Source organism: Siphateles boraxobius, unplaced genomic scaffold (genome assembly GCF_051911475.1).
Source record: "Siphateles boraxobius isolate OS27281-9 unplaced genomic scaffold, OSU_SipBor_1 8, whole genome shotgun sequence".
Lineage (NCBI taxonomy): Eukaryota > Metazoa > Chordata > Actinopteri > Cypriniformes > Leuciscidae > Siphateles > Siphateles boraxobius.
In genome coordinates this window covers 5,688,264-5,714,922 of record NW_027509208.1, presented here as the reverse complement: position 1 = coordinate 5,714,922, position 26,659 = coordinate 5,688,264, and the positions used below count along the sequence as shown (strand labels likewise).

At 40.5% G+C, this 26,659-nt stretch overlaps 1 protein-coding gene across 2 annotated transcripts in view; it reads left to right on the top strand.

Annotated features, from left to right (window-relative positions):
• slc22a16 (solute carrier family 22 member 16) overlaps positions 1-25,512 on the top strand; it is a 28,005-nt gene extending 2,493 nt beyond the window's left edge. The window contains exons 3-10 of one of the 2 annotated variants that reach the window (XM_077220087.1): positions 405-522; positions 1,544-1,603; positions 1,754-1,858; positions 2,420-2,660; positions 3,149-3,276; positions 22,386-22,495; positions 23,222-23,321; positions 23,464-25,512. In XM_077220087.1, the coding sequence (XP_077076202.1) occupies positions 405-522; positions 1,544-1,603; positions 1,754-1,858; positions 2,420-2,660; positions 3,149-3,276; positions 22,386-22,495; positions 23,222-23,321; positions 23,464-23,628 (1,027 nt within the window). In that variant the 3' untranslated portion in view covers positions 23,629-25,512. Of the gene's footprint in view, positions 1-404; positions 523-1,543; positions 1,859-2,419; positions 2,661-3,148; positions 3,277-22,385; positions 22,496-23,221; positions 23,322-23,463 lie in introns of both variants that reach the window. The other variant, XM_077220086.1, reaches the window with a different exon arrangement.
• Positions 25,513-26,659: the final 1,147 nt, after the last annotated feature.

The following is a 26,659-nucleotide window of genomic DNA, read 5'->3' as shown; positions in this document are numbered from 1 at the left end:
GGAACGATTAAACGAATGCATAGGAATGGAAACAAATGTGGAATGGTCAAAGGTGAAGTAATTGTCGTGTACATAAGTGAGAGATTTGCATGCAAAACAGCCCATTGGTTTGATATTGATATTGATATTGCCTTGATCGGCGTGTTTATCTGTAAACAGCTGTTCATACATAAATATCAAATTGTGAATAGAACACATTAACTGTTAGTTAACAATAGTACAACCAGTCTCTTTCATGCCAGGTGTTTGGAAACACAGAGATTAAGCTGTAGAAGCTCCAGTTGAATTGAATTTAAAGCAAAAGTTTATATAAAGCTATTTTGTTGTCTGAAGCTTCCTAAAGTTTTCTGTAGATAATGAAAATCATGTTTAATATAAAAAAAATTTGCTTTCCCATTTTCTAGAATTGGTAGACGGCCCATTCTGATGGCTACCAGCTTGTGCCAGTTTATTTTTGGAGTGACTGTGGCCTTCGCAGAAAACTACTACCTCTTTGTGGTGATGCGTTTCCTTCTTGCCATGGTAAATTAATTGGTCCATGTTCATAATACTTACATTCATGCATGCACATTCATGCTCATCACAGCTGAGAAGCTCCAGACATAAATGGCTGAAACAATAAAAAATATTGTGAAAACTCGAAAAGTCATTCTATTGTATTAAATTAAAACACAACAAAGCAATTTAACACTTTATAAGTTATTTCCTATTCCTATAACTATTTAAATTGTAGTTAAAAACAAACAACAACTTCAGGCCTGTTAAAAAATGCATCAGCCTCTAGATTACCGGGCTGCTCAAAACAGAAGTAAATCAATTGTGAATGTTTCAGCTGCTTTAAAACATTTCCTGGTCTCTGATGTTTTGAAGATATCAGTGTATTTATTTAGAATTATTGTTTTGCTGTGCCAAAACTGAATTAGCTGATTAGCTGTGTCTGATTAGAAGTGCCAGAAGCAACCTTAAAGGGTAAGTTCGGCGTTTTACAAGTAAAGCCCTGTTTTAAGATTGTTTCTGATGAAATCGAACGGTTAAGATTAAAAGTTGGACACATGCTGCTGTCCTGAGAATTTTAGGTTTTTGTGTTAGCATCCCCCCCCCGCAAAAATCGCTGCAAAAGAAGCTTTCCAACAGGTTTTATCATAGTTTTTGCAAGAGGGCGATTGTGAGGCGTTGGAAAAATAGGTCCATTGTTTTATAACGAGTGGTAAAACACCTGTTGGAAAGCTTCTTTTGCAGCGATTTTTGCGTGAGCATATCAGTGCACACCCCAGACCACTCGGTGAGTTTCACGTCTTTGTAAACTAAAGTTTAATGCGTTTATATGAATGATTGTTCCAGTGCACCTATGAAACCATTGTATAGGTGGGGGGGTGCTAACACAAACACCTAAAATTCTCGGGGACAGCAGCATTTGTCCAAATTTTTATCTTAACCGTTCTATTTCATCAGAAACGATCTTAAAACAGGGCTTTACTTGTAAAACGCCGAACTTACCCTTTAACCCAACTCTCTCTCTCTCTATCTCTGTGTATGTTGGCAGGTGTCGAGCGGGTATCTGGTTGTAGTCTTTGTGTATGTGACAGAGTTTACAGGAAATAAGGTGCGCACATGGACCTCTATGCATGTTCACGCTGCCTTTGCTGTGGGTATCATGGTAGTGGCTCTAGTAGGGTATCTTGTTCGTGTCTGGTGGATCTACCAGATCATCCTCACTCTCAGTACCTCTCCATTCTTGCTCTACTGCTGGAAGTTTCCAGAAACACCCTTCTACCTAATGGCTAAAGGGCGGTACAAAGAAGCCCAGGAGCTGCTGGACACTATGGCCTACTTCAATGGCCTGCCACCCACCCTTAAGGTAGACTCACTCTGACAACACATGGAATTCTGTTCCTGCCATGAAATATACCCATCTCAGACTTTTGGTAAAAATTTTCAGAATATACCTTATATACCAGAATATACTTTGATGTTAAACAGCATTACACCACATTATCACACACTATCAGACTCCACATTAAAATAAGGAAATTGAAAGAAAAGTGACTTGCAAAAATAAAGAGGTACCATGAATTAAAATGCAATTTTAAAAGAGGTACCATGAATTAAAATGCAATTTTAAAAGAAGCATTTTAAAAATAAATATCACAAAGCAATTGCTGCCAAAAATCTGTTGCTAGCATTTGCGAGGATTGGGGCAAAACTAACACATTTGATCATATTATTTACATTTATAAATTACTTCCCTAGACCAAAACTAGGATCAGTAGGCTACATAATGCTGAGATACTTTGAACTTTATAATGAAATATTTTAGGTGCTTGATTGAAAGATTAGAACAGTTGTGCAAAGTAACGGATATGACAAAAAGTGGTATTGTTAACAGCTTGTGTTTATTTAAATGTATCACTGATCTTAGGTGTCAGAGTTAAAGGATAAATGTGATGGAGCACTGTTAAAGGATAATAAGCAATCGGGTGGGACCGCAATGGAAGTCGAGAAGAGGCTAAGCATCCTGGACATGTTTGGAAGCTTGAAAATGGCTGGTCGCAGCGCCACCTGCTGGGCTATCTGGTTCATCGGAAGCTTGGGATACTATGTCTTCAGCCTGGGGTCTGTCAACCTGGGAGGAAATCAGTATATCAACCTCTTCCTGGCTGGTAATGGACTGATGTGTGTTTATTTTTGAATGTGCTTGCATTTGTTCTCAAGAAGGTTTGGATGCTTTAAATTGAATAACTATTTTTTTCAGATCAGAATTCCAAACCTCAATCACATAATTTTTCCATGGAACAGAAAATAAACGGTTGGTTGGCAATGAATGGAGAGTGTAGCTTTTAAGCTTGTCGGGAAAAGGACCAAAAAATAATTATAAGATTGCTTTGTGCACTTGTCCTTAACTTGAAAGCTTTAATTGTAAAATTATCTTTTTTAACTTTTTGGGTGAGCTATTCTTTAAAGCCAAAAATAAGTTTAAATGAAAATTAGTACGAGATACAAAAACATGCAAACACATCTACTAGCATGATGCCTTACGTATTGCATTGCTGGATTTTGAGCATTTCCACTGAGCTACATGCAGTTCAGTTTTAGTAGTACTGAAGTGAACAGCACTTAACTATCCTTTATTTGACTGCTACTACTGTAGGTGCTGTTGAGATTCCGTCATACTTGATTGGCTGCTTTGCAATGGATCGGGTCGGCAGGAAGAGTACATGTGCCCCGGCTCTGCTGCTCGGTGGAGTAGCCTGCATGCTCATTATTGTGGTGCCCCAGGTATGATATCGTGTGTGTGTGTGTGTGTGTGTGTGTGTGTGTGTGTGTGTGTGTGTGTGTGTGTGTGTGTGTGTGTGTGTGTGTGTGTGTGAGTGAGAGCATCCATGTGATATATGCACACTGTGATATAGTAGTACACTGTTAAATTCAGTCCTGCATACGCCTGTCGTTTTCACTGGAATATTCAGTTACGAGATTTGGATTCGACAAGAGTTCGAAATAAAAAAAAGAATGATAAGCACGGATTAATTTTTGGGTACACTTTATTTTAAGGTGCCCTTGTTACAGTGTAATTATACAATTAATTACTAAGTAATAGTAATTAACTACATGTACTTACTATATAATTAGGATTAGGGTTAAGGTTTGGTTGCATGTAACTACTATAGTAATTACTATAGTAACTACATGTAAAATGTGTAACAGGGACACTGTAAAATAAAGCGTTAGCAAATTATTTTACAATGAGACCAGTAACCTGCACTTAGAAAATAGATAGAAGATAGATAGATTTGTTTCATGCTGACATTAACATATGTTAGTTTAGGTTTTGATAAACTTTTAAAAACATATGCTATTCGGAAACAGGTAGTTTGATAAATGAAAGGAAGCATGAAATGTATTTAGAGTAAAGTATGTTACAAAGATATATATATACGGGTCCTTCTCAAAAAATTAGCATATTGTGATAAAGTTCATTATTTTCCATAATGTAATGATAAAAATTAAAATTTCATATATTTTAGATTCATTGCACAACAACTGAAATATTTCAGGTCTTTTATTGTTTTAATACTGATGATTTTGGCATACAGCTCATGAAAACCCAAAATTCCTAATCTAAAAAAATTAGCATATTTCATCCGACAATAAAATAAGTGTTTTTAATACAAAAAAAGTCAACCTTCAAGTAATTATGTTCAGTTATGCACTCAATACTTGGTCAGGAATCCTTTTGCAGAAATTACTGCTTCAATGCGGCGTGGCATGGAGGCAATCAGCCTGTGGCACTGCTGAGGTGTTATGGAGGCGCAGGATGCTTCGATAGCGGCCTTAAGCTCATCCAGAGTGTTGGGTCTTGCGTCTCTCAACTTTCTCTTCACAATATCCCACAGATTCTCTATGGGGTTCAGGGCAGGAGAGTTGGCAGGCCAATTGAGCAGAGTAATACCATAGTCAGTAAACCATTTACCAGTGGTTTTGGCACTGTGAGCAGGTGCCAGGTCGTGCTGAAAAATGAAATCTTAATCTCCATAAAGCTTTTCAGCAGATGGAAGCATGAAGTGCTCCAAAATCTCCTGATAGCTAGCTGCATTGACCCTGCCCTTGATAAAACACAGTGGACCAACACCAGCAGCTGACATGGCACCCCAGACCATCACTGACTGTGGGTACTTGACACTGGACTTCAGGCATTTCCTTCTCCCCAGTCTTCCTCCAGACTCTGGCACCTTGATTTCCGAATGACATGCAAAAATTGCTTTCATCCGAAAAAAGTACTTTGGACCACTGAGCAACAGTCCAGTGCTGCTTCTCTGTAGCGCAGAGGGGTGGTGATGGCACAGTGGATAAGACACATGCCTTTGGTGTGAGAGACCCGGGTCCGAATCCACTGTGAGACACCAATGTGTCCCTGAGCAAGACACTTAACCCCTATTGCTCCAGAGGCGTGCGACCTCTGACATGCATAGCAATTGTAAGTCGCTTTGGATAAAAGCGTCAGCCAAATCAGGGGTTCCCAAACTTTTCCATTCCAGGACCCACCTAGACAAGAATAATCTATCTCAAGACCCACCAAAATGATTTTTAAAAAGCATGAATGTGGGGTGGGGTGGAAGGCGTTAGATCTCTTCAGAGCAGTTTTCTCCTTGTCATAGTATGAAAGACATACAAGTTTAATTGCAATACAAACTTATGGTACATTATCAAAATAATGTAGAATTAAAATAGCAGCCTAATTGCTGTTGAAATAAAGTGAAGAATACTGAGTAGTTCTTGTCTGCTGCCTCAACTAATTTACCCAGACACGAAGAAATTAAAGATTAAGTAATTTTAATCTTAACCAAAGTTTTGATATAACAACAAATAATTTTATTTTCTAAATTATTTTATTTGACAGTAGGGCCATGACCTAGATTTTCAATACTAATATTTCTGCTACAAGTGTTGTTAAACTCATCACGTTGTTCAGCGCAGAAAACACTTTCGTCCTCGTGTGTGTACATGTGAAATACGTTTTACATAAAAATTTTCCTTGTGTTGGTAGGTAGCAAAATGCATGCAAGGGAATGCAAACATCGCACTCTTACGAAGACCATATCTGAAAGACAACAGCGCTGTGTTGAACAGACGACAGATTAAGGGCCTGTTCACATATCGCGTATTCAAATGTAGGCGCGCGGTATGCGCGCTCATAATGGATGCTCGCGGTGCCACGATCTCGTTTTTTTCCAAGCGCGTCCGCGCCGCATCGAGATAAAAACATCTCAACTTTTCAGAATGCCGAAAGCGTTTTCCTTGCTGTAACGGAGATCGCAGCTGATGGTTGCGCTTAGCAACGACAGACGCCTCCGGAGTGCAACCGCCCTAGCGCTTTGGAAAAAGGAGAACGCCGCGCGTAAATTTTGCTGCAGCCAATAGTGACTGCGCGACCCACCTCTTCCCAATCTGCGACCCACAAATGGGTCTCGACCCACAGTTTGAAAACCCCTGAGTTAAATGAATAAATGTAAATGTAATGTAAATGTAGCCCAGGTCAGGCGCTTCTACCGCTGTTTCTGGTTCAAAAGTGGCTTGACCTGGGGAATGCGGCACCTGTAGCCCATTTCCTGCAAACGCCTGTGCACGGTGGCTCTGGATGTTTCTACTCCAGACTCAGTCCACTGCTTCCGCAGGTCCCCCAAGGTCTGGAATCGGTCCTTCTCCACAATCTTCCTCAGGGTCCGGTCACCTCTTCTCGTTTTGCACCGTTTTTTGCCACACTTTTTCCTTCCCACATACTTCCCACTGAGGTGCCTTGATACAGCACTCTGGGAACAGCCTATTTGTTCAGAATTTTTTTTCTGTGTCTTACCCTCTTGCATGAGGGTGTCAATGATGGCCTTGTGGACAGCAGTCAGGTCGGCAGTCTTACCCATGATTGCGGTTTTGAGTAATGAAATTAAAACCTGTTGGAAATTAAAAACAGAGTTTTTAAAAGCCTCAGGAACCTTTTGCAGGTGTTTAGGGTTAATTAGTTGATTCAGATGATTAGGTTAATAGCTCGTTTAGAGACCCTTTTCATGATATGCTAATTTTTTGAGATAGGAATTTTGGGTTTTCATGAGCTGTATGCCAAAATCATCAGTATTAAAACAATAAAATACCTGAAATATTTCAGTTGGTGTGCAATGAATCTAAAATATATGAAAGTTTAATTTTTATCATTACATTATGGAAAATAATGAACTTTATCACAATATGCTAATTTTTTGAGAAGGACCTGGAGAGAGAGAGAGAGAGAGAGAGAGAGAGAGAGAGAGAGAGAGAGAGAGAGAGAGAGAGAGAGAGAGAGAGAGAGAGAGAGAGAGAGAGAGAGAGAGAGAGAGAGAGAGAGAGAGAGTTATATATTCTCTCTTTTCTAGGCTGTGCATTTATTTTTCATAGCAGGGCCACAAAATTCTAAAATGAGTCATTCAAATTTCCAGAGGTGGACAGTAACATTTACTTAAATACTGTACTTAAGTACTCTTTTTGAGTATCTGTAAAAAGTATTTTTTCAAATACTTGAGTATTATTTTTTCTGGAAACATCTTACTTTAACTTCACTACATTTGAAAGACAAATATCGTACGTTTTACTCCACTACATTTCTGTCAAGGTCCTTGAGTAGAAAGTAGTTACGTCAGTCAGGGGATGATTTTGGTTGCAGGGGTTGCATTTTGGTTAGAAATCAAAGCCGGGTTGACGTCAGAACCCGACTGATGTTGGTTTCTGACGTCAACAAGATTTTCTTTTTCAACCACAATACAACGTCTGTCCAACGTTGGAGATTAACGTCAATCTGACGTTGGATTCTGACATCAAACTGATTTTCATTTTCAGCGTTGGGTTTGGTCTTCTAAATGTGAATTTTGTCATTGTTTTGGAGCACATTAGCTTATAACAATAAGGCTAACATATTCATACTAAAAGCAAAAAAACTTTAAAATATCAATCTGGCTAAATCAACTTGACAGCTGACCATAACTCGTAATTTTAAGTTGTTTTGATAGATCTAGAACCAATATGCAACAAGTTGCATCATCATCATATTGGAGAAACTGAGTGATTATTAAAATGAATGATTAACCCTGGCAAGAAAGGACATGTGTGTGTGTTTGCTTTTCACATGGTAACTGGGGCAGCTGCGCATCAGTCTTTTGTTGTTTGTAATTAACCTTTTTCCACCTACTTTCTCAATTTCTTTCAATCTTCTTCCCTAGTGCTTTAAACAGCAGTAATACATTCACTGCATATGATCCAATCAAGATATTGCAGCACCTTTAAAGGGGTGGTAAAACACATTTTTTCAAAAGGCTTGATTGTGTTTGTGGGGTGCACTGTAACATGTGTTCATGCTTCGTTTTTAAAAAATTTCATTATTTTTCACATATTTTACCTTTATTCTACACTGCTCTGTCCCTCCTTGTAAAAACGGTCTGATGGTTTCTGGGTTCTATGAAGCCAGTCCCAGATTGGTTAGCTGGCCCAGTGTGTTGTGATTCGCTAACCGCCCAGTGCACGTTTTCCGGAAATGTCACACCCCCTACCTTTACCGGTAGTTTGTGCTTTGGTGTATTATAAACAATGGCGTCAATAAAACCAATCGGACCCGGGGAAACGTTAGTGAAGATGATCGAGCAGAACCTGTTCAAGAACGGCTGTTAAACAACATTTCAAAAAGGTTTGTTTTTTGTTGTCTCATTACTTTTTAGATACGCTGTTATTTAATTTTACTAATTATTATAGTTGTGCCATCCTCAATGTTTACTTAATATCCTGACGGCCAGCTAAACTTTTTCCCCACACCAAGACTCTGAAGATTAATTCGTAGTTCGACAGGTTTATTGGAGTTAGAGAAATTTGTGAAACTGCAACACAGAGCAAGAACAATTAGTGTCGCGCCAAATTCATTCAACCTAAACATACCACATGAATAAAGGCTAATTTACACTATTCCCGTTGCATCTCGTTTGTACTCATTTTACATTATTATAAGAGCAGAAATACATGTGAACAACATTCAGGTCCTTATAGCACATTTAACGTACAACAAAGACACACGCGAGAGCTAGCATTAACATAACCGTACATTTAGACTATCACAAATATCAAAAATAATAAAGAATAGCTCCAGACAATCTCACAAAACAAGATATACATACCGGCGATGCTACGCCAGACACAAGAAGTCGACAGATACGGTGGAAAGAAATGCAGTTTTTAACAGACTTGAAACGCGCGTGAAGTGCGAGAGCATTCCTTGGACTACGGGTCACGAGATAGGACATTTAGAACCATGCGAACTTAAAGTGAACATGACCTAAATAGAAACGTATAGGAAAAGAATATTCCTGGAACACATAATACTGAAATGCTGATTAAATGTAAAGCATGTTTATCTTAAGTGACTTGAACTTAATGCTTACATATATATATATATATATATATATATATATATATATATATATATTCTTTTTTTAACTCATAACAAAACAATAGCATTACAAAAAATAAGCTCCATAAACAAGAATTTCATATAATCGGTCTAACAAATTATACCACAGTCCTCAAAGGGATTTTTTTTTGAGTAAAGAGTGCGGATCTATAGTGATCGTTTCTGACTGTATGCCACCGTTACTTTTGTATTTTTAGAACGATTGTAGCCAAATATCTGTCGCCAGAACTATTAACCCAAAACGAACACTAAACATCAGCTGCCAAATCAAACAAAGAACCATGTTTAGCATGCCTGTAGATAAACAAGCATACAGATAAACAATACATAAAAGCTCTAATCAAAGAATAATTTACTCTAATTCCAAGTTCGCTGTTGAGATAAAAAAAAAAAGTTTGTAACGTTTGGTGTTTGTCGGATAACGTTAAGTATGAATGAGCATTTAACAAGCTGGTTTGCAGAGACAAACAGCGTTGTCATTTGTTTCCTTCCTTGCTACAACGTACAATTAACAATACGAACTATTACAGGAAAAAAAGAAATCATACTTACAGGTTGTGGCCCGTAAACAACAGCTTCTGTTCTGAAGTTGGAACTCAGGGAGTAAAGTGAAAAAAATTCTTCTGACTGAACTTTTTTTAGGCCAAGACACATTCCTTTAACTTTATTTAAATAGTCGAGACCAATAGCGTTTTAAGGGGAGATGTTTTAAACAGCTTTAATATTGCCAGTTTGCGTATTTTAAAAGCTATTTTAATCTATGAAAAATAATTACTTAGCTTGACAAATAATCAACCATGTGCATGTTTTTATTTATCTTATAAGACCAAACATGCTAAACTACATTAAAATATAGTTTGTTCCATGGCAAATGGTTTTGGCTGAGGGCAAAGTGAAGTTTTATTTAGGCTATTTAACTTTAGTCAGCTCTCTAATAGGCTACAAAGTTAATGTTTGACTGAATTGTTTGTTTTATTTCTCATTGTATAGCTTCTTTTAGCCTACCTATTAGGCTACTTATACTTTTATACTGGATATTATTGATCATTAAAACTGACATTTAACAAAAAGAGACAGGGTTGTGTAATGTTATATTCTAAAATATATAAAATATTATTTATATATATTTTACTATGCATTCTCTTCACTGTATGTGTACATTTATAATAAAATAAAACGATACAACCCTGCCTCTGTTTGTTAAATGTCAGTTTTAATGATCAATATTGTTTCATATTTTTAAAATGAAAACAAAATAGCAGCAGGGTTGTGTTTTATATTTCGTTTTGTTATAAATATATGCAGTGAAGATAATCAATGTGCGTTGCGTGAACCACATTTGTTTGGCCAATATGTTAATGATAATATGTTCATTTATAAATGAAAAGAGGCGTTTTATATATATTTCGTTTTATTGTTGATGAAAAGATGCAGAGTTGTATTTTATACCATATTTCGTTTTATTGTTGCCTAAAATATACAAAGACATAACCGGAGTAGCCAGAGCGCGCTGAGTGACGCGATCAAGAACGCCGCTGCGCTGTTCCATTTGCAGAATAACCGGACTCACGTCCTCTCGTCCTCGGGAATGTTCGTTCTCCTGAGTTGAACTTGGCAAGTCTGAACTACCAAGGACGCAAGTCCGAAGTTCCCGCGTTCTGTTTTCTATCATGCGCCGTGCACGTTTGCGATGACGTAATATGCACGCAAACGCACCAGGGTTCGGTAGAATGAAGTTGAGTGTGAAACAAGACCAACGCTGCGGGGGGCGCCCGAATTCGCGCTCGAAAAAACACGCTCGAATTCGGACAGCAGCAAACCAGCTGCAGCCTGACATGCACTTCTCAAAAACTAAAATTAAATGAGTGAATACGGAGCAGTTTTTCCGTGAGCAGGAATTGAAAACCCGAAGTGGACCATAAGCGAAGTGATTACAGAATGCTTAGATTGGACAGAGGAACTTGCTTTCGCTCCAATCCAGGCTTTATCACATCCCCCTCAGCAGGGTTAACAGCTCGTCTTTCCTTAATTTAAGAGCTATTCAAACTAAAATTAAGACATTTATCACACTATTTGAGAAACGAAAGCCTATTTACGGCCTTAAAATTATGAAAAGTGAATTTAGGGCATGGACAGACGGGAACCCTGCAATTGACGGACATCCGTCATAGACTCACTGCAATGAACGGAAATCCGTCGTAGCGACGGAGAACTTTAATCCCTGTGGAACTGCTCCATCTTTCAGGACAAGCTGTTGTGCGAATCCTGCATTGAGCACACGAAGATTGTGGAAACTTTCCTCCGTAAAATGTGCAGCACAGAGAGTGAGATTTGGGTAATAATTAACCATTGATCCCTAAACTCCCGCGACCCTAGGAAGGCTGAACAAAGTGGACCTGCAATCCGGATGAAAATAACAGCGTTTCGACGGCATTCCGGCAACAACAGCCTAGTATACCACAACAACTCTTCTCCACAGCAATATAAAATGGCCTCGCCCCCCTTATTTAGTATTCTCGGAGGAGGGGTTTATGTAAATATTGGGGTTAGTGATGTCAGCAACACTGGAGGAATGTCGTGTAGTCCCTACCGGCCGTTTGCTTTAGTCCTTAGAAATTGATTTCTTTAAAAGCAAATATCTTCCTTTGCTTTGAACTTTGAGCGCTGTAACTTTGCAGATGTTGTTTATGCTCAAACAGCAACATTACACACTAGCTAAAGTCAGAAAAGTGAAATCGTGTTTTACCACCCCTTTAAGAAACCAGGCTACTTTCTAGGATATACAATTCTGCCGAAAACAATATTGTTATTCCTTGTTTTTGTGATTGGTAGCCCAAAAACCTTATTGTGCATGTCAAACTGACTGTCAAACTTGTCTTGCTTGAATTTAATAATTAATAACAAGCTGTATGTTACAGATTGCTTCAATGCAGATATCCACATGGTTTTATCGCTGGTGTCACAAGACCTGCGTTTAACCACCTGTGCATGTGAATTATTTTTACATACTAAATTATTTTTTAATATGTTTGACACAGTAGTCATGTCAGTATGTCTTCCTCTCTCTGTGCTGTAGTTCGTTTCAAGTGTCAACTGGACAACTTTCCCCTTCTGGTCAGTGCAAAACTTCAGTTTAACTTAAAATAAGTGGCGGTTTTCGCAATGTCCTAGCAGCCTAGATCTGCAGGTGTAAGATAATCTTGGCTTTTTGAGAGTAAAACATGTGCACATGCCTTGTATGTCAGTTTAGCATTGCTGTTGGATGAAAGGTTAAAAAAGTAACAATGTTTCAGTTGCTACTTCAGTAAATGCCAAGCTCACACATAACTGAATCAGAATCAAGTCAAGTCAAGTCAAGTCAAATATATTTATATAGCGCTTTTCACAATACAGATTGTATCAAAGCTGCTTCACAGTATCAATCAAAACAACTTAATGTTTGTTTATTACTGGAAAAAAGACATCCAAGTTTGGTAGAGCTGATCAATGGTATGATTGGTTAATTAATTTGAATATCCCCAACTGAGCAAGCCAAAGGCAACAGTGGCAAGGAACCGAAAAACTCCATCCAGTGACCTAATGGTGTCCTAACACCCCATCAGGTGACCCAATGGAGAAAAAAAAACCTTGGGAGAACCCAGGTTCAGTCGGGGGCCAGTTCTCCTCTGGCGTTTATGAACTAGAGGCCGAATTTACAGTAACTGTAAGATAAAAAATTTATATGAATGCCTGGCTAAATAGATGCGTCTTCAGTCTAGTTTTAAACTGGGAGAGCGAGTCTGAGCAACGAACAATATCAGGAAGGCTATTCCAGAGCTTCGGAGCTAAATGTGAAAATGCTCTGCCTCCTTTGGTGGATCTGGATATCCTAGGAATGACCAGAAACCTCGAATCTAGTGATCTTAAAGAGCGCGATGGATTGTAAGGCGATAGAAGATCCGTTAAATAGACTGGAGCTAAACCATTTAGAGCTTTATAAGTCAAAAGCAATACCTTGTAATTAATACGGAACTTTATAGGTAACCAATGAAGTGATGATAAAATCGGTGTTATATGATCATATTTTCTTAATCTAGTAAGAACTCTAGCGGCTGCATTTTGGACTAACTGTAGCTTGTTTATTGAAGATGCAGGACAACCAGCTAATAAAGCATTACAGTAATCTAGTCTCGAGGTCATGAATGCATGAACTAACTTTTCTGCATCAGAGACTGATAGCATATTACGTAGCTTAGCAATGTTTCTAAGGTGGAAAAAGGCTGTTTTTGTAACATATGAAATATGCTTTTCAAAAGACAGGTTGCAGTCTAATGTAACACCCAGGTCTTTTACTGTAGCGGATAGAGTAACAGGGCATCCTACTATGTTAAAGTCGTGCTGTGAAAGGTTTTGTGGACGGTTTTTAGAACCGATAAGTATTACCTCTGTCTTGTCTGGATTTAATAAAAGAAAATTATGCGTCATCCAATCTTTTATATCTTTAACACAATCTGTCAATTTGGATAATTTAGCGTATTCATCTGGCCGTGAGGAAATATATATTTGAGTGTCATCAGCATAACAATGGAAACTAATTCCATGTTTCCTTAGAATATTACCAAGTGGCAGCATATATATTGAGAATAATAAAGGGCCTAACACAGATCCCTGCGGCACTCCATAGTTTGCCGAAGTTATAATCGATTTTTCTCCATTTAAGTAGACGAAATGGTAGCGGTCAGATAAGTATGACCTGAACCAGCTTAATGCTTGTCCTTGAACACCAGTGTAATTTTGTAGTCGATCTAAGAGTATTGTGTGATCTATAGTATCGAACGCAGCACTAAGATCAAGTAAAACTAGTACTGAGATACAGCCTTGGTCCGAAGCTAAAAGTAAATCATTTGTGATTCTAACAAGCGCAGTTTCAGTGCTATGATGAGGCCTGAATCCAGACTGAAACTTTTCATAGATGTCGTTTTCTTGCAAGAAAGAGCCGAGTTGAGCGGACACAACTTTTTCTAATATTTTTGACATAAATGGAAGATTCGAAATGGGTCTGTAATTTGCTAGGTTATTTGGATCTAATTGTGGTTTCTTAATAAGAGGTTTTATAACTGCCAGCTTGAACGTTCTTGGAACATGACCTAAAGATAAAGATGAGTTAATAATATTGAGAAGAGGCTCTTCCACTACAGGTAACACTTCTTTCAGTAGTTCAGTTGGTATAGGATCTAATAAACATGTTGTTGTTTTAGATGAAGTGATAAGTTTATTTAACTCTTTTTGTTCTATGGTTGTAAAGCATTGTAATTGTTCTTGCGGGGTGATAATTGCGCCCGAATTATAAGGCGCGAGCAAAGATCGAACGTTTACGATTTTGATTCTGATGCTTTCAATTTTCTCGGTGAAGAAGTTCATGAAATCATTACTACTAAACTGTAACGAGGTATTTTGTTCAGACGACGTCTGTTTATTTGTTAGTCTAGCCACGGTATTAAATAAAAACCTTGGATTATTTCGGTTGTTTTCTATTAATTTGCTGAGGTGCTCAGCCCTGGCCGTTTTAAGTGCCTTTTTATAAAGTGACATACTGTCTTTCCACGCGATTCTAAAGACCTCTAAATTAGTTTTTTTCCATTTACGCTCTAAATTACGGGTTTCTCTCTTTAAAACATACGTAGTATTATTGTACCATGGTGCTATACTTTTTTCTCTGACCTTTTTTAATCTAATGGGTGCAACAATATCCAATGTTCTAGAGAGAATGTTGCTCATAGTGCTAGTTAGTTCGTCTAATTCATCTGTTTGTTTGGGTTCAGGCAGCAGCTGAGACAGATCAGATAAGCTATTTGAGAAATGATCTATGGTGGATGGACGAATTGTTCTACCTGGTCGATAACGTGGCGCAGCATGACATATTACAGCAGTGCGTAATATGCAAGTTACCAAGTAGTGGTCAGTGACATCATCACTTTGTGGAATGATATCTATATCGGTTGGATCGGTTCCATATGATATAATTAAATCGAGTGTATGATTAAGACGATGAGTTGGTCCGGTGACGTTTTGCTTGACCCCGAAGGAGTTTAATAAATCTGTAAACGCAGCCCCTAACGCATCATTTAAATTATCTACGTGTATGTTAAAATCTCCAACAATTAATGCTTTATCGACGTTGACCAAAAGATCTGATAGAAAGTCAGCAAACTCTTTTAGGAAATTGGCGTAAGGCCCTGGAGGTCTATATACGGTAGCCAATGCTAGAGATAATAGGGATTTTTTTCTTACATCTAAGAGCGTAACATTTAGCACAAGCACTTCAAACGAATTAAACCTATGACGAGTTTTCTGAGTAACATTAAGGATATCTCTGTAGATTGTTGCAACACCGCCGCCACGACCGATCAGACGGGGCTCATGCTTATAACAGTATCCTGGCGGAGTAGACTCATTTAGACCGAAATAATCATTTGGTTTAAGCCAGGTTTCAGTAAGGCACAGAACATCGAAATTATTATCTGTGACCATTTCATTTACAATAACCGCCTTAGGTGTGAGCGATCTAATGTTTAGAAGACCTAGCTTTAGAAATTGTTTTTGTTCACTAATACCGAGATTTTTTGTTTTAATAACAATTAGATTTTTTCTAGATCCTGCAGTAGATTTATTATTTGATCTTAGTAAACGAGGAATAGACACAGTTTCTATGCAATGTTCTACACTAGTATTAATATCAATTAAATTGGTGCAGTAGAGACTGTGATTTGGATTTTTGGTTACTAGTCAAATGGTATTTAACATCTTGGAGATGTTATCCGACAGAAGATCTGCCCCGATTCTACTTGGGTAGAGTAGATCAATACATTTCACTGCTTTTAACCCTCATGGTTGTTAAACGTTGTAATTTATAACAATAGTGTCTAAAAAGATTAGTTTTTATTCACAAAACTCTTGCACTATTAGTATACATATCAGCGACTCTTTCTAACTTACACCAATCTACCAGTAGGTGGCGGAAAGTTACACTTTATGAGTGAATCATTAAATCACTCAACCGATTCGTTCAAAACACTGATTCATTCAGTAACTAAACGACTTACCGGTACTTTATAAAAGTGACGCATTGAATCACTCAACTGATTTGTTCCAAACAATGGCTTCGTCCGATTATCGCCTACTCCTCGTTACTCGAGGTAATTATTTTTAATAACTAGTTACTTCACAATAATTAAAAAAGTATGTTCTATAATATAGTATGAATGTGTGTATTATGAATATTTGCTACCAGCTTCACTACCTTTTACAAATCCTCTCCCATGGGCTCATGGGATAGTAAAGTGTCTGTTGAATAAAGTTGGATATACAGGTACTTTTCGCCAACTGTTATGAATATTGTGAATTTAGACATGCTACTCATTTCACCTTACTATAAGTAAGTATGCATATTTAGATACAGCCACTGATTTATTCAGAACGAAACAAAATGAGTGAATTACTGAATCCATTTAACCACTGAGTTTTTTACAAAACATTAATTCTGATACTATTTCATATGAGATCCTTTTTGTTGGCGAGCCAGAAATAGATTAAGTAACTGGCAATATTATGTCAAAAACAGAAACTTATTCAATATTACCTTATTGTTCACTGATCTGTATAAAAGAATCACAATTGTGCTGTTGGTCTGAATATCAACATATTAAGAACAACAGCACTCTTTCATATATTATGTATTGGTCACATAACTGGAGCTATATGAATGATCGAAATCAAGGGATGTAAGTAAAATATGTAATCTATGGAGTGCATTTCTCAGTCAGTCTCTAAACAGCCTTGGTCACTGAAAAGCACAGGCTATGAAGAATGCTTTAGTGGGATGATATTCCATCAGGATCACGTCGCCCCTCATAACTAATAGCTGCACTGCTGACACACTGAAATGGCCGAGTGTGGCGTGAGTACAGCCCCCGTTGCTCAAAAATGTATAAATAGACCTGTCATCTAAGTGGCTGTTTATGGCAGCTGCCTGTGTCACGGTATACTATTCTCTGGTTCCTTCTCGTCTCGTGTTTATGTTGTGGTATGAATGCACGTGCGTTGTGGGCGTGAGTGTGATGTCATTACCTGATCCGCTCCAGCTGATCATCATATCACCACCAGCTGCAGTCCATTTCCTCACCCTATTTATACTCACCGGTTTTTGTCCTCTTTGTCAGATCGTTGTTTGATGTCTCCTGTGTCGGTGTTCCAGTCCTGTCATCCCGCTCGTCCGGTGTTCGTGTTCTTCGTGGATTGTCGTTTCGTTGTGGATTATCGTTTGGGTTGTGTGGATTCCGTCTTCTGTGTTTCACCACTTCACGGTTCCTGTCATCACTTCTGGCCATCGAAGTCCCTGCGCTACCATTCCACGCCCGTGTCATTGTTTTGGTCATTAATAAATTGAGTTACTTGCTATTGCTTCCTGTGTTCTGTTCCCCGCCATGACAGAACGATCTGACCAAACCATGGAAGCAGCGAGTGCACCATCGTCTTCGTTGGAGGACTTCATTCGGCACAGCATACGTAGGATGGATTCCCAAGAGAGAAATTTGAATGACACGGGTCGTGCGGTACAATCTTTGGTGGCGCAGGTGTCCGAGCTTACCCAGCAGATCCAACAAATGCGAGCTCCCACTGCGCCACCCGCACCAGCCGTTCCCCCCACACCACCAGAGTTCCACCACCAGTCTGAGCCCCGCCTACCGGTTCCGGAGGCTTATTCCGGGGAGTCCAGGTACTGTAGAGCCTTTCTGACACGATGCTCGATGCATTTTGCGCTACAACCAAGAACTTTTCAGACTGAACAGGCCAAGGTAGCGTTCGTCCTGACCCTTCTGACGGGAAAGGCGGCGCTATGGGGAACGGCGGTGTGGGAGAACCAAGACCCATGCTGCGCCTCGTTCCAGACACTCTCCTCCGAAATCAGACGAGTTTTCGACCGCGCCGTCGCGGGGAGAGAGGCCGCCAGGGTGTTGGCCGACCTGCATCAGGGAGAGAGGTCGGTTGCGGACTTTTCCATCGAGTTCCGGACCCTGGCGGCCGAATGTCGATGGAACGAGGAGGCGCAGTGGGACATGTTCCTGCATGGGTTGGCTGACCGCGTCCAGAGGGAGATCTACGCCCTGGACCTCCCCACATCTTTAAATGGACTAATCGAGCTGGCACTGCGGGTGGACGCTCGACTCTCACGAGTCGAGCGAAGAGGGTCGTTCACCCGCACACCGGAAGGAGCCGAGGGTCCTAGGTCCAGCGGCAGGGACGCGGTCAGTCCCGTCTACGATCACGAACCCATGCAGGTGGGGCGAGCTCGGCTTTCCCGGGAGGAGAGGGAAAGGCGGAGGTCCCAGGGCCTTTGCCTCTACTGCGGGGGTACGGGACATTTCGCATACAACTGCCCGGTAAAAGGTCAAGCCCGATAGTAAGTATGAGGCTACTATCGGGTGGGATCTCCGCCAAGAAGACCTCATCCACATCTACCCTCCTCCCGGTAAGACTAAGATGGTCAGTCCACCAGCACGACTGTAGAGCACTTTTGGACTCCGGGGCTGAAGGTAATTTTATGGACAAATCATTTGCACTCAAGTTTCAGATTCCCCTCAAGCCCCTCACTCACAGGATTGCAGTACACGCACTTAATGGTCAAGAACTTCCCACTATTTCACTCACGACTGAAGAGATTACCCTCATCACATCTGGCAACCACACTGAGACTATTTTTTTTTACATACTGGATTCACCCCTCGCACCCATCGTTCTTGGACACCCCTGGCTCATCCACCACAACCCCCGTATAGACTGGCAGCAAAGAACTGTGCTGGAGTGGAGCAAGGAATGTCATAAGTCCTGTCTTGTGTCTGCTTGTTCGTCTGTGCCTGTTTTTATGTTTCAGGAGGAAGCAGGGGATTTGTCTAGCGTGCCCAGGGAGTACCTGGACCTGAAGGAAGTGTTTAGTAAGTCTCGTGCTGCTTCTCTCCCTCCGCATCGTCCCTATGACTGTGCCATAGATTTACTGCCAGGTAAGTCTCCGCCCAAGGGCAAGTTATACTCACTGTCTGTTCCTGAGAGGGAGGCCATGGAGAAATATATTTCTGATTCTCTAGCAACCAAGTTCATTCGCCCTTCCTCTTCTCCAGCGGGGGCGGGGTTCTTTTTTGTGGGGAAGAAGGATGGTTCTCTGCGACCTTGTATCGATTACCGGGGGTTGAACAACATCACGGTAAAGAATACTTATCCTTTGCCGTTGATGTCTTCAGCTTTCGAGAGGTTACAGGGAGCTTCCGTCTTCACGAAATTGGACTTACGTAACGCATATCATTTGGTTCGCATTAGGAAGGGGGATGAGTGGAAGACTGCGTTTAACACCCCCAGGGGGCACTTTGAATACTTGGTCATGCCGTTCGGGCTGTCCAACTCCCCTGCGGTCTTCCAGGCACTCGTCAATGATGTGCTGCGAGATATGATAGATCAGTTCATTTATGTCTACCTGGATGACATATTGATTTTTTCATCTTCTCTCCAGGAACATGTGCAGCACGTCCGACGAGTGCTTCAGAGGTTGCTAGAGAATGGGCTTTTTGTCAAGGCGGAGAAATGCGAATTTCATGCACAGTCTGTTCCTTTCCTAGGGCACATCATTTCGTCTGAAGGAGTGCGTATGGATCCTGAAAAGGTTAAGGCTGTGGTCGAGTGGCCAAGCCCAGATTCCCGTAAGGCCCTACAGAGGTTTCTGGGCTTCGCCAATTTCTACCGGCGTTTTATTCGCAACTTCAGCCAACTAGCCGCACCTCTGACTGCCTTGACCTCCCCCAGAACGGCGTTCAGGTGGACAGACACAGCGGAAGCTGTGTTTGCCAAACTGAAAGGCCGCTTTGTTTCAGCCCCCATCCTTATTGCCCCTGATTCTTCACGTCAGTTCGTGGTGGAGGTTGATGCGTCAGAGGTGGGGGTAGGTGCAGTGCTATCCCAACGCTCTTCTACAGACGACAAGATGCATCCCTGCGCGTTTTTATCTCATCGCTTGTCCCCAGCCGAACGTAATTACGACATCGGTAACAGGGAGTTGTTGGCAGTCAAAGTAGCGTTGGAGGAGTGGCGTCACTGGTTAGAAGGGTCAGGGGTACCTTTTATCGTCTGGACTGATCATAAGAATCTAGAATACATTAGAACGGCTAAAAGATTGAACTCCAGGCAGGCTCGGTGGGCACTTTTTTTCGGCCGTTTTGATTTTACTCTCTCGTACCGCCCGGGTTCTAAAAACATCAAACCCGATTCATTATCTCGTATTTTTGAGCCTTCCGAACGCCCGTCTACTCCCGAGTGCATTTTACCCGAAACCCTATTTGTTTCCACACTCACATGGGAGGTCGAATCGAAGGTCAAGTCGGCCTTAGAAGGGGTAACGCCTCCGCCCGGTTGCCCACCGAATCGTTTATTTGTGCCGGAGGAATTACGGTCCGACGTCATTCAGTGGGGTCATTGCTCCAACGTGGCTTGTCATCCAGGAGTCAACCGAACCAGTTTCTTGGTTAAGCAACGATTTTGGTGGCCACTTATGGCTCGTGACATTCACAGTTTTGTCTTGGCTTGCTCAGTTTGTGCCACTGGTAAGACTTCTAATCGACCTCCAGATGGGTTACTCCAACCGCTGCCAGTCCCTTCGAGACCCTGGTCCCACATCGCGCTAGATTTTATTACCGCCCTCCCGCCCTCCCAGGGTAACACAGTCGTTTTGACCGTGGTGGACCGGTTCTCGAAGGCGGCTCACTTTATCCCCTTACCCAAATTACCCTCAGCTAAGGAGACAGCGTTGACTGTCGTAGATCACGTCTTTCGTTTACATGGCCTCCCGATGGACGTGGTCTCCGACAGGGGACCCCAGTTTGTGTCCAAATTTTGGCGAGAATTTTGTAGATTACTGGGTGCGACGGTTAGTCTGTCCTCAGGGTTCCATCCCCAGAGCAATGGCCAAACTGAGAGAGCCAACCAAGATCTGGAAAGGATGTTGCGGTGCTTGGTCTCCAAGAATCCTTCCTCATGGAGCCAACAACTATCCATGGTGGAGTACGCCCACAACACGTTACCGGTGTCGTCCACGGGCCTTTCTCCGTTTGAGTGTAGTTTAGGTTACCAGCCACCTATTTTTCCCAGTCTGGAATCCGAGGTCGCGGTCCCCTCTGCTCACGCCTTCGTCCAGAGGTGTCACCGTACCTGGACTAGAGCCCGTGAGACTCTACTCCAGGTGGGGGCGCGCACCAAGGCCAAGGCCGATCGCCACCGGTCAAGGCCTCCCGTATACATCGTCGGTCAAAAAGTGTGGCTTTCTACCAGAAACATTCCTCTCCGCTCCGTCTCCAATAAGCTTGCTCCCAAATTCATTGGCCCGTTCACTGTCACCAAGATCATTAGTCCGGTGGCAGTCCGCCTCAATTTACCTCCGGCGTACAGGAGGATTCATCCCGTCTTCCACGTATCCAAAATTAAGCCCGTGTTTCATTCGCACATTAATCCGCCAGTCCCGGTTCCCCCCCCGCCGCGACTCGTAGATGGGGAAACCACTTATTCGGTCAACCGTATTCTGGACTCTAGGCGGAGGGGACGCGGATTCCAGTACTTGGTGGACTGGGAAGGTTACGGTCCGGAGGAGAGAAGTTGGGTACCTGCTAGAGACATCCTGGATCACTCCCTTATCGATGATTACAATCGACAGGTAAGGGAGTCTGAGAACGCCAGGAGGCGTTCTTAGGAGGAGGGGTACTGTCACGGTATACTATTCTCTGGTTCCTTCTCGTCTCGTGTTTATGTTGTGGTATGAATGCACGTGCGTTGTGGGCGTGAGTGTGATGTCATTACCTGATCCGCTCCAGCTGATCATCATATCACCACCAGCTGCAGTCCATTTCCTCACCCTATTTATACTCACCGGTTTTTGTCCTCTTTGTCAGATCGTTGTTTGATGTCTCCTGTGTCGGTGTTCCAGTCCTGTCATCCCGCTCGTCCGGTGTTCGTGTTCTTCGTGGATTGTCGTTTCGTTGTGGATTATCGTTTGGGTTGTGTGGATTCCGTCTTCTGTGTTTCACCACTTCACGGTTCCTGTCATCACTTCTGGCCATCGAAGTCCCTGCGCTACCATTCCACGCCCGTGTCATTGTTTTGGTCATTAATAAATTGAGTTACTTGCTATTGCTTCCTGTGTTCTGTTCCCCGCCATGACAGCCTGGTTCTGAGAAGGGTCAGAGAGGATATGTCTTGGGGACGTTTAGACTTGTGCCTGATCCCAAATTTAATGCAGCCCTACTATTGCCTGCTACTGGCAAACACTTCCAACAGCGGATGACTAAAACATTGTTGCTGATAAATGGATTTTCAAAGTGTTTCTCTCTCTTCGTTTCAGGATATCGAGGTATTGGCTATAGTCCTGAGTATGACAGGGAAATTCGCCATCGCCATTGCATTCGGTCTGATTTACTTGTACACCTGTGAGCTTTACCCCACAACTATCAGGTATTTGTTGTACTAATACACTATAAGTCCAGATTGTCAACACTAAAGGATAGACACCACACTACTTTTAAAATCTGAACGGGGTCGTACACGCGTCAACATATAAATGTTAGAGAGAAATACTGGGAATCATGCACCGAACGAAACAACCAGACTTTTAGGATGCTCCGAACACAACAAACTCTCACAGAAACATGCATCTCCTAGCAATGACAAATGAAAACAATGTGTTCTAAAATCAGCTCAAAATAGCAAACATTTGTCTGTTCCCCTCTCACACTGCATTTTTTTTGTGGTAAAGTCTGACTGCCGAAAATCTGCAGATTGGCTCTGACTTTCAGTGACTAGCGTTGACTTATCCAGACTGCAAAAAACTGTGTATTCCAGCCTTTAGGCTGCCTATCACTAATTACCTCAGGATACACACTGTCTGCAATAGATATGTTACTGTAACATAAAACACTCTGATGCACTACAATATCATAATTTGAACTGTTTGTGCTGTTTAATCATTCCATCTCTCAGCTGTAGTTCGTTTCATTTTTATCCAGTATCGCTAATTTTCAATAACAATATTTATAGTGTTCAAATACATATAAATCTAGTAACAATATATTTCATCAGTTTCTGAAGTTCACTGTACAGTAGGATGATTGTTACATTTATGCTTTCTAGTGATTGTTTAGACACTATATTTAATAACAGACGCCATATGTTGTCCGGCAGGTCTCTGGCTGTAGGCAGTGGTAGTATGATGTGTCGGGTGGGAAGTGTAGTGGCTCCTTTCTGCGTTTACCTCGCTGACATCTGGATCTATCTGCCTCAGGTATGTAACCGCAATCAAAAACCTACGGTTGACGGTGTTGTCAATTGCGTAAGACTCTAGAACTGAAGCATGATACAACATGAATATACATTTTCTGGACTGAACAGTGCTGCAGTAACAACTTCTCTCTCTTATTCTGTAGCTCATTGTGGGAATTCTGGCTTTCATCATCGGGATCCTGACCATGTTTCTTCCAGAGACTCTAGGACAGCCCCTCACCTCGACTTTGAAAGAAGCTGAAGCTCTGGGCTCCAAGCCCAAAACAAAGAATCCTCCAGTGGATGCACTAGAGATGAACCAAATATGAAAGCATAAATCCATTTTCACACAGGATTCCTGAAAGTGCCTTTACTGACTGACAACAGTACATACTCCAATATGAATGAGACATCAAATATTTTTTGAGGTGTGCTACAATTTTTTATTTTTTGCAGGCATTTGTGGGTAGATGAGGCTGTGTTGTGCGCGAGTGAGTTTGGATAATTACTGAAAATATTGGTGGTATATTTGATTGTGAATGTTTTGATATTTTGTAATTGTTATGAAAAGGATTATCTTAATTTTACCCAAGTAAGAGCTTCCAAGGCAGGACCTCATTTATCTAAACTGCGAAGTATTACATTTTTGCATTTCGACGCACAGACAATTCAGTTAAGGTGCTGTCACATTAGTGAAATTGTAGCAGATTTTTCACAGCTTACAAGTCCCTTTTAAGCCAAGAATCCATGATCAACTTGAACCCGTAGCGAAATTCTTGTGGATTCCTATTGAAATTATTGAATAAAGTAAATGTGGCTGCACCTGTCTAAAAAATGTAGAAATCTTGGAAATGTAGTTTTGACTACAAATTCAATTAATTATAGCAATGTGAAGATAGTTAAATGATGCACATTTCAATGCACTAATGTGTTAAACTCCATCTGTTTATTGACTGTATTAGCAAAACTCAGCTGTAGTGGACAAGGACAATTCTTGTTCATTGTCAGTAAATGGTGTGATGAGTTTCCATGCATATTTAATTGAAAAACAGACCTTGTTTTGTTTGAAGCTGTTTTTACACAATTGCATGACATGGTTTAGCTCCAAATCTATCAGTATTGTTCATAGTAAACTGTGACTGTACTTTACAATACTTCAGAACTTTGTTTAGGTTTACTCTTCCTGTCCTGTTATCCCTCACTTTGCTTGACATGAGGAATGTATTGTTTAGAAGAGTTTATTAGTAGTATTAAAGGATTCACCCAAAAATGATCACTCTTCTGCCAGAACTAGAATCGCATATGGCCGTTACAGGAAGCCAGTGATTATAGTATATAAAGTTATAAATAAGGATTTTTTTATTATTTTTTTTTACAAAAATGCATCGCTTCACTTCAGAGAGCCTGTATTAACCCCCTGGAGCCATATGGATTACGATGGATAGATGTGCTTTTTGAAGCTTAAAAACCTCCATTATTAAGCTGGGAAGAGCCAGGATATTTTTTAGTATAACTCAAGATTTATTTACAATTATTTAGAATAATTGTGTTTGGCAGAAATAAGAAAGTCATATACACTTAGGATGGCTTGAGGGTGAGTACATTATGGGATAATTTTCATTTTTGGGGTGCAGTATCCCATTAAGTAAGTATTATTTATTAGTATTATGTGCTAAAAAATTTGTTGTAAAGTCTTAAATTAAGGATTTTATTATTTGTAATACAGCAACTTTTTCTCTTCAAAGACTCCATAGACTTTATAAAATTTTCCTCGAGCTCTTGAATTTTTTGGACTATCTTTTTTGGGACCAAAAAGGCAGGGATAGTAGATTCTTGCTATAGTCATGTGCAGTTGTTATAGCAACCCTTTTGACTAAAGAATGCCACATTAATAAATAAGATATTGTGTCTAAAATAATCATTTTATTTTGGTTTCATTAAAATTATTATATTGGCTACAAATATTGGCAATTTAAGTACATACTAAATGTCCTGTCATTTCTAGAGAACAGCACAAAGAGAATGTACTCATGGAAAAGCTGGGAAATATTTTCCTGGTTAGTGGGCATAAGGCAGGCGTCTCTCATTCGCTGTGACAGAGGGGAGGAGGCCCAGGACAAATTGTGTACTGTCAGCTCTTACAAGAACAACAAACAAATAAATCACATAACAGTGAATTGTTCAATCAGAGGTTCTGAATTTATACAAAGGAACTGTTGTGTATTTATTTATTTATGGCCTCTTTTGGACATTCATATTAGCACCTTTTTGTTTAGTGTATGTATATTGGACTACTACTGTCAGCACAAACATATTTTCACAAAATAATCTCTGTTGTGATTTAACGTTCCAAGTGGGCCTCCTGCTTTACACATCCTACACAACAAATTCCCCCACTCATTAATTGTGGTACAGGCATTCTGCATTTCCACCTTCTGCTCACTGTATAAGTCTTTTTACAGGGGTGCCTTTATAAGACAATGACTTTTACTCATTTGACAGCTTCTAATATATATATATATTTTTTAAAGTTTTAAATCATCTTCAAAAACCACCGGGGGTCCACATTGTACCCCGATTGTTTATGTGAGATTAGGGATATCAGTGCTGTCCTACAAACACAAATAGAAATGATCCTTTGTGGACAGGACCAGCTGGACACTGCACTTTGACCCTTCTAAACAAAACTACTCACGAATACATGTACCCGTACTGATGCCTATTTCACAACAAACCATACAGAGATCAAACCAATCTGAAAGGTACATTAAACACACACTGGGACTAAAACGTATGAAGACAAGTGTTAGTACGTTAGAAACAAAGTACTGTAATGACTGGATATAACAGAAAATACAACAGCTAAATCTTTACAGTAAAATCCTTCTGTTTAAAATGAAGTATCCTTTGGAATACATGTCTGAGAGCATGCAGCTAAACCAGGACTATTATTAAGATGCTTTATCAATTTTTCACAGCAAAACCCTATCAAAAACAATACAGCTGCTGAGGGTTTCATGAAGCAAGGACTCCCACTTCTGTTGAACTTGGGGAAATACACCTTAGCCTACTATGGTACATCCATGCAAACAGTGTTTCTTAAACTTATCAGAGCACTTGCTTATTTATTTTTATTTACATTTGACAGACAAAGAAAAAGATTGTTCATGACAAACATCCATGAACTTCAATGTTAAGATTCAAGGTTCTTGGAAAGGAAAAATACTCTAGATATGAGTGCTGCAAGTATAACCAGGGGTTAAATTGGGATTTATTATGTGGGGGTGCTCGATCCCTCATGATGTGCCAAACACAATGTGCCACATGAAGAGACAGTGCAGCATATGAAAGTAGCAACAG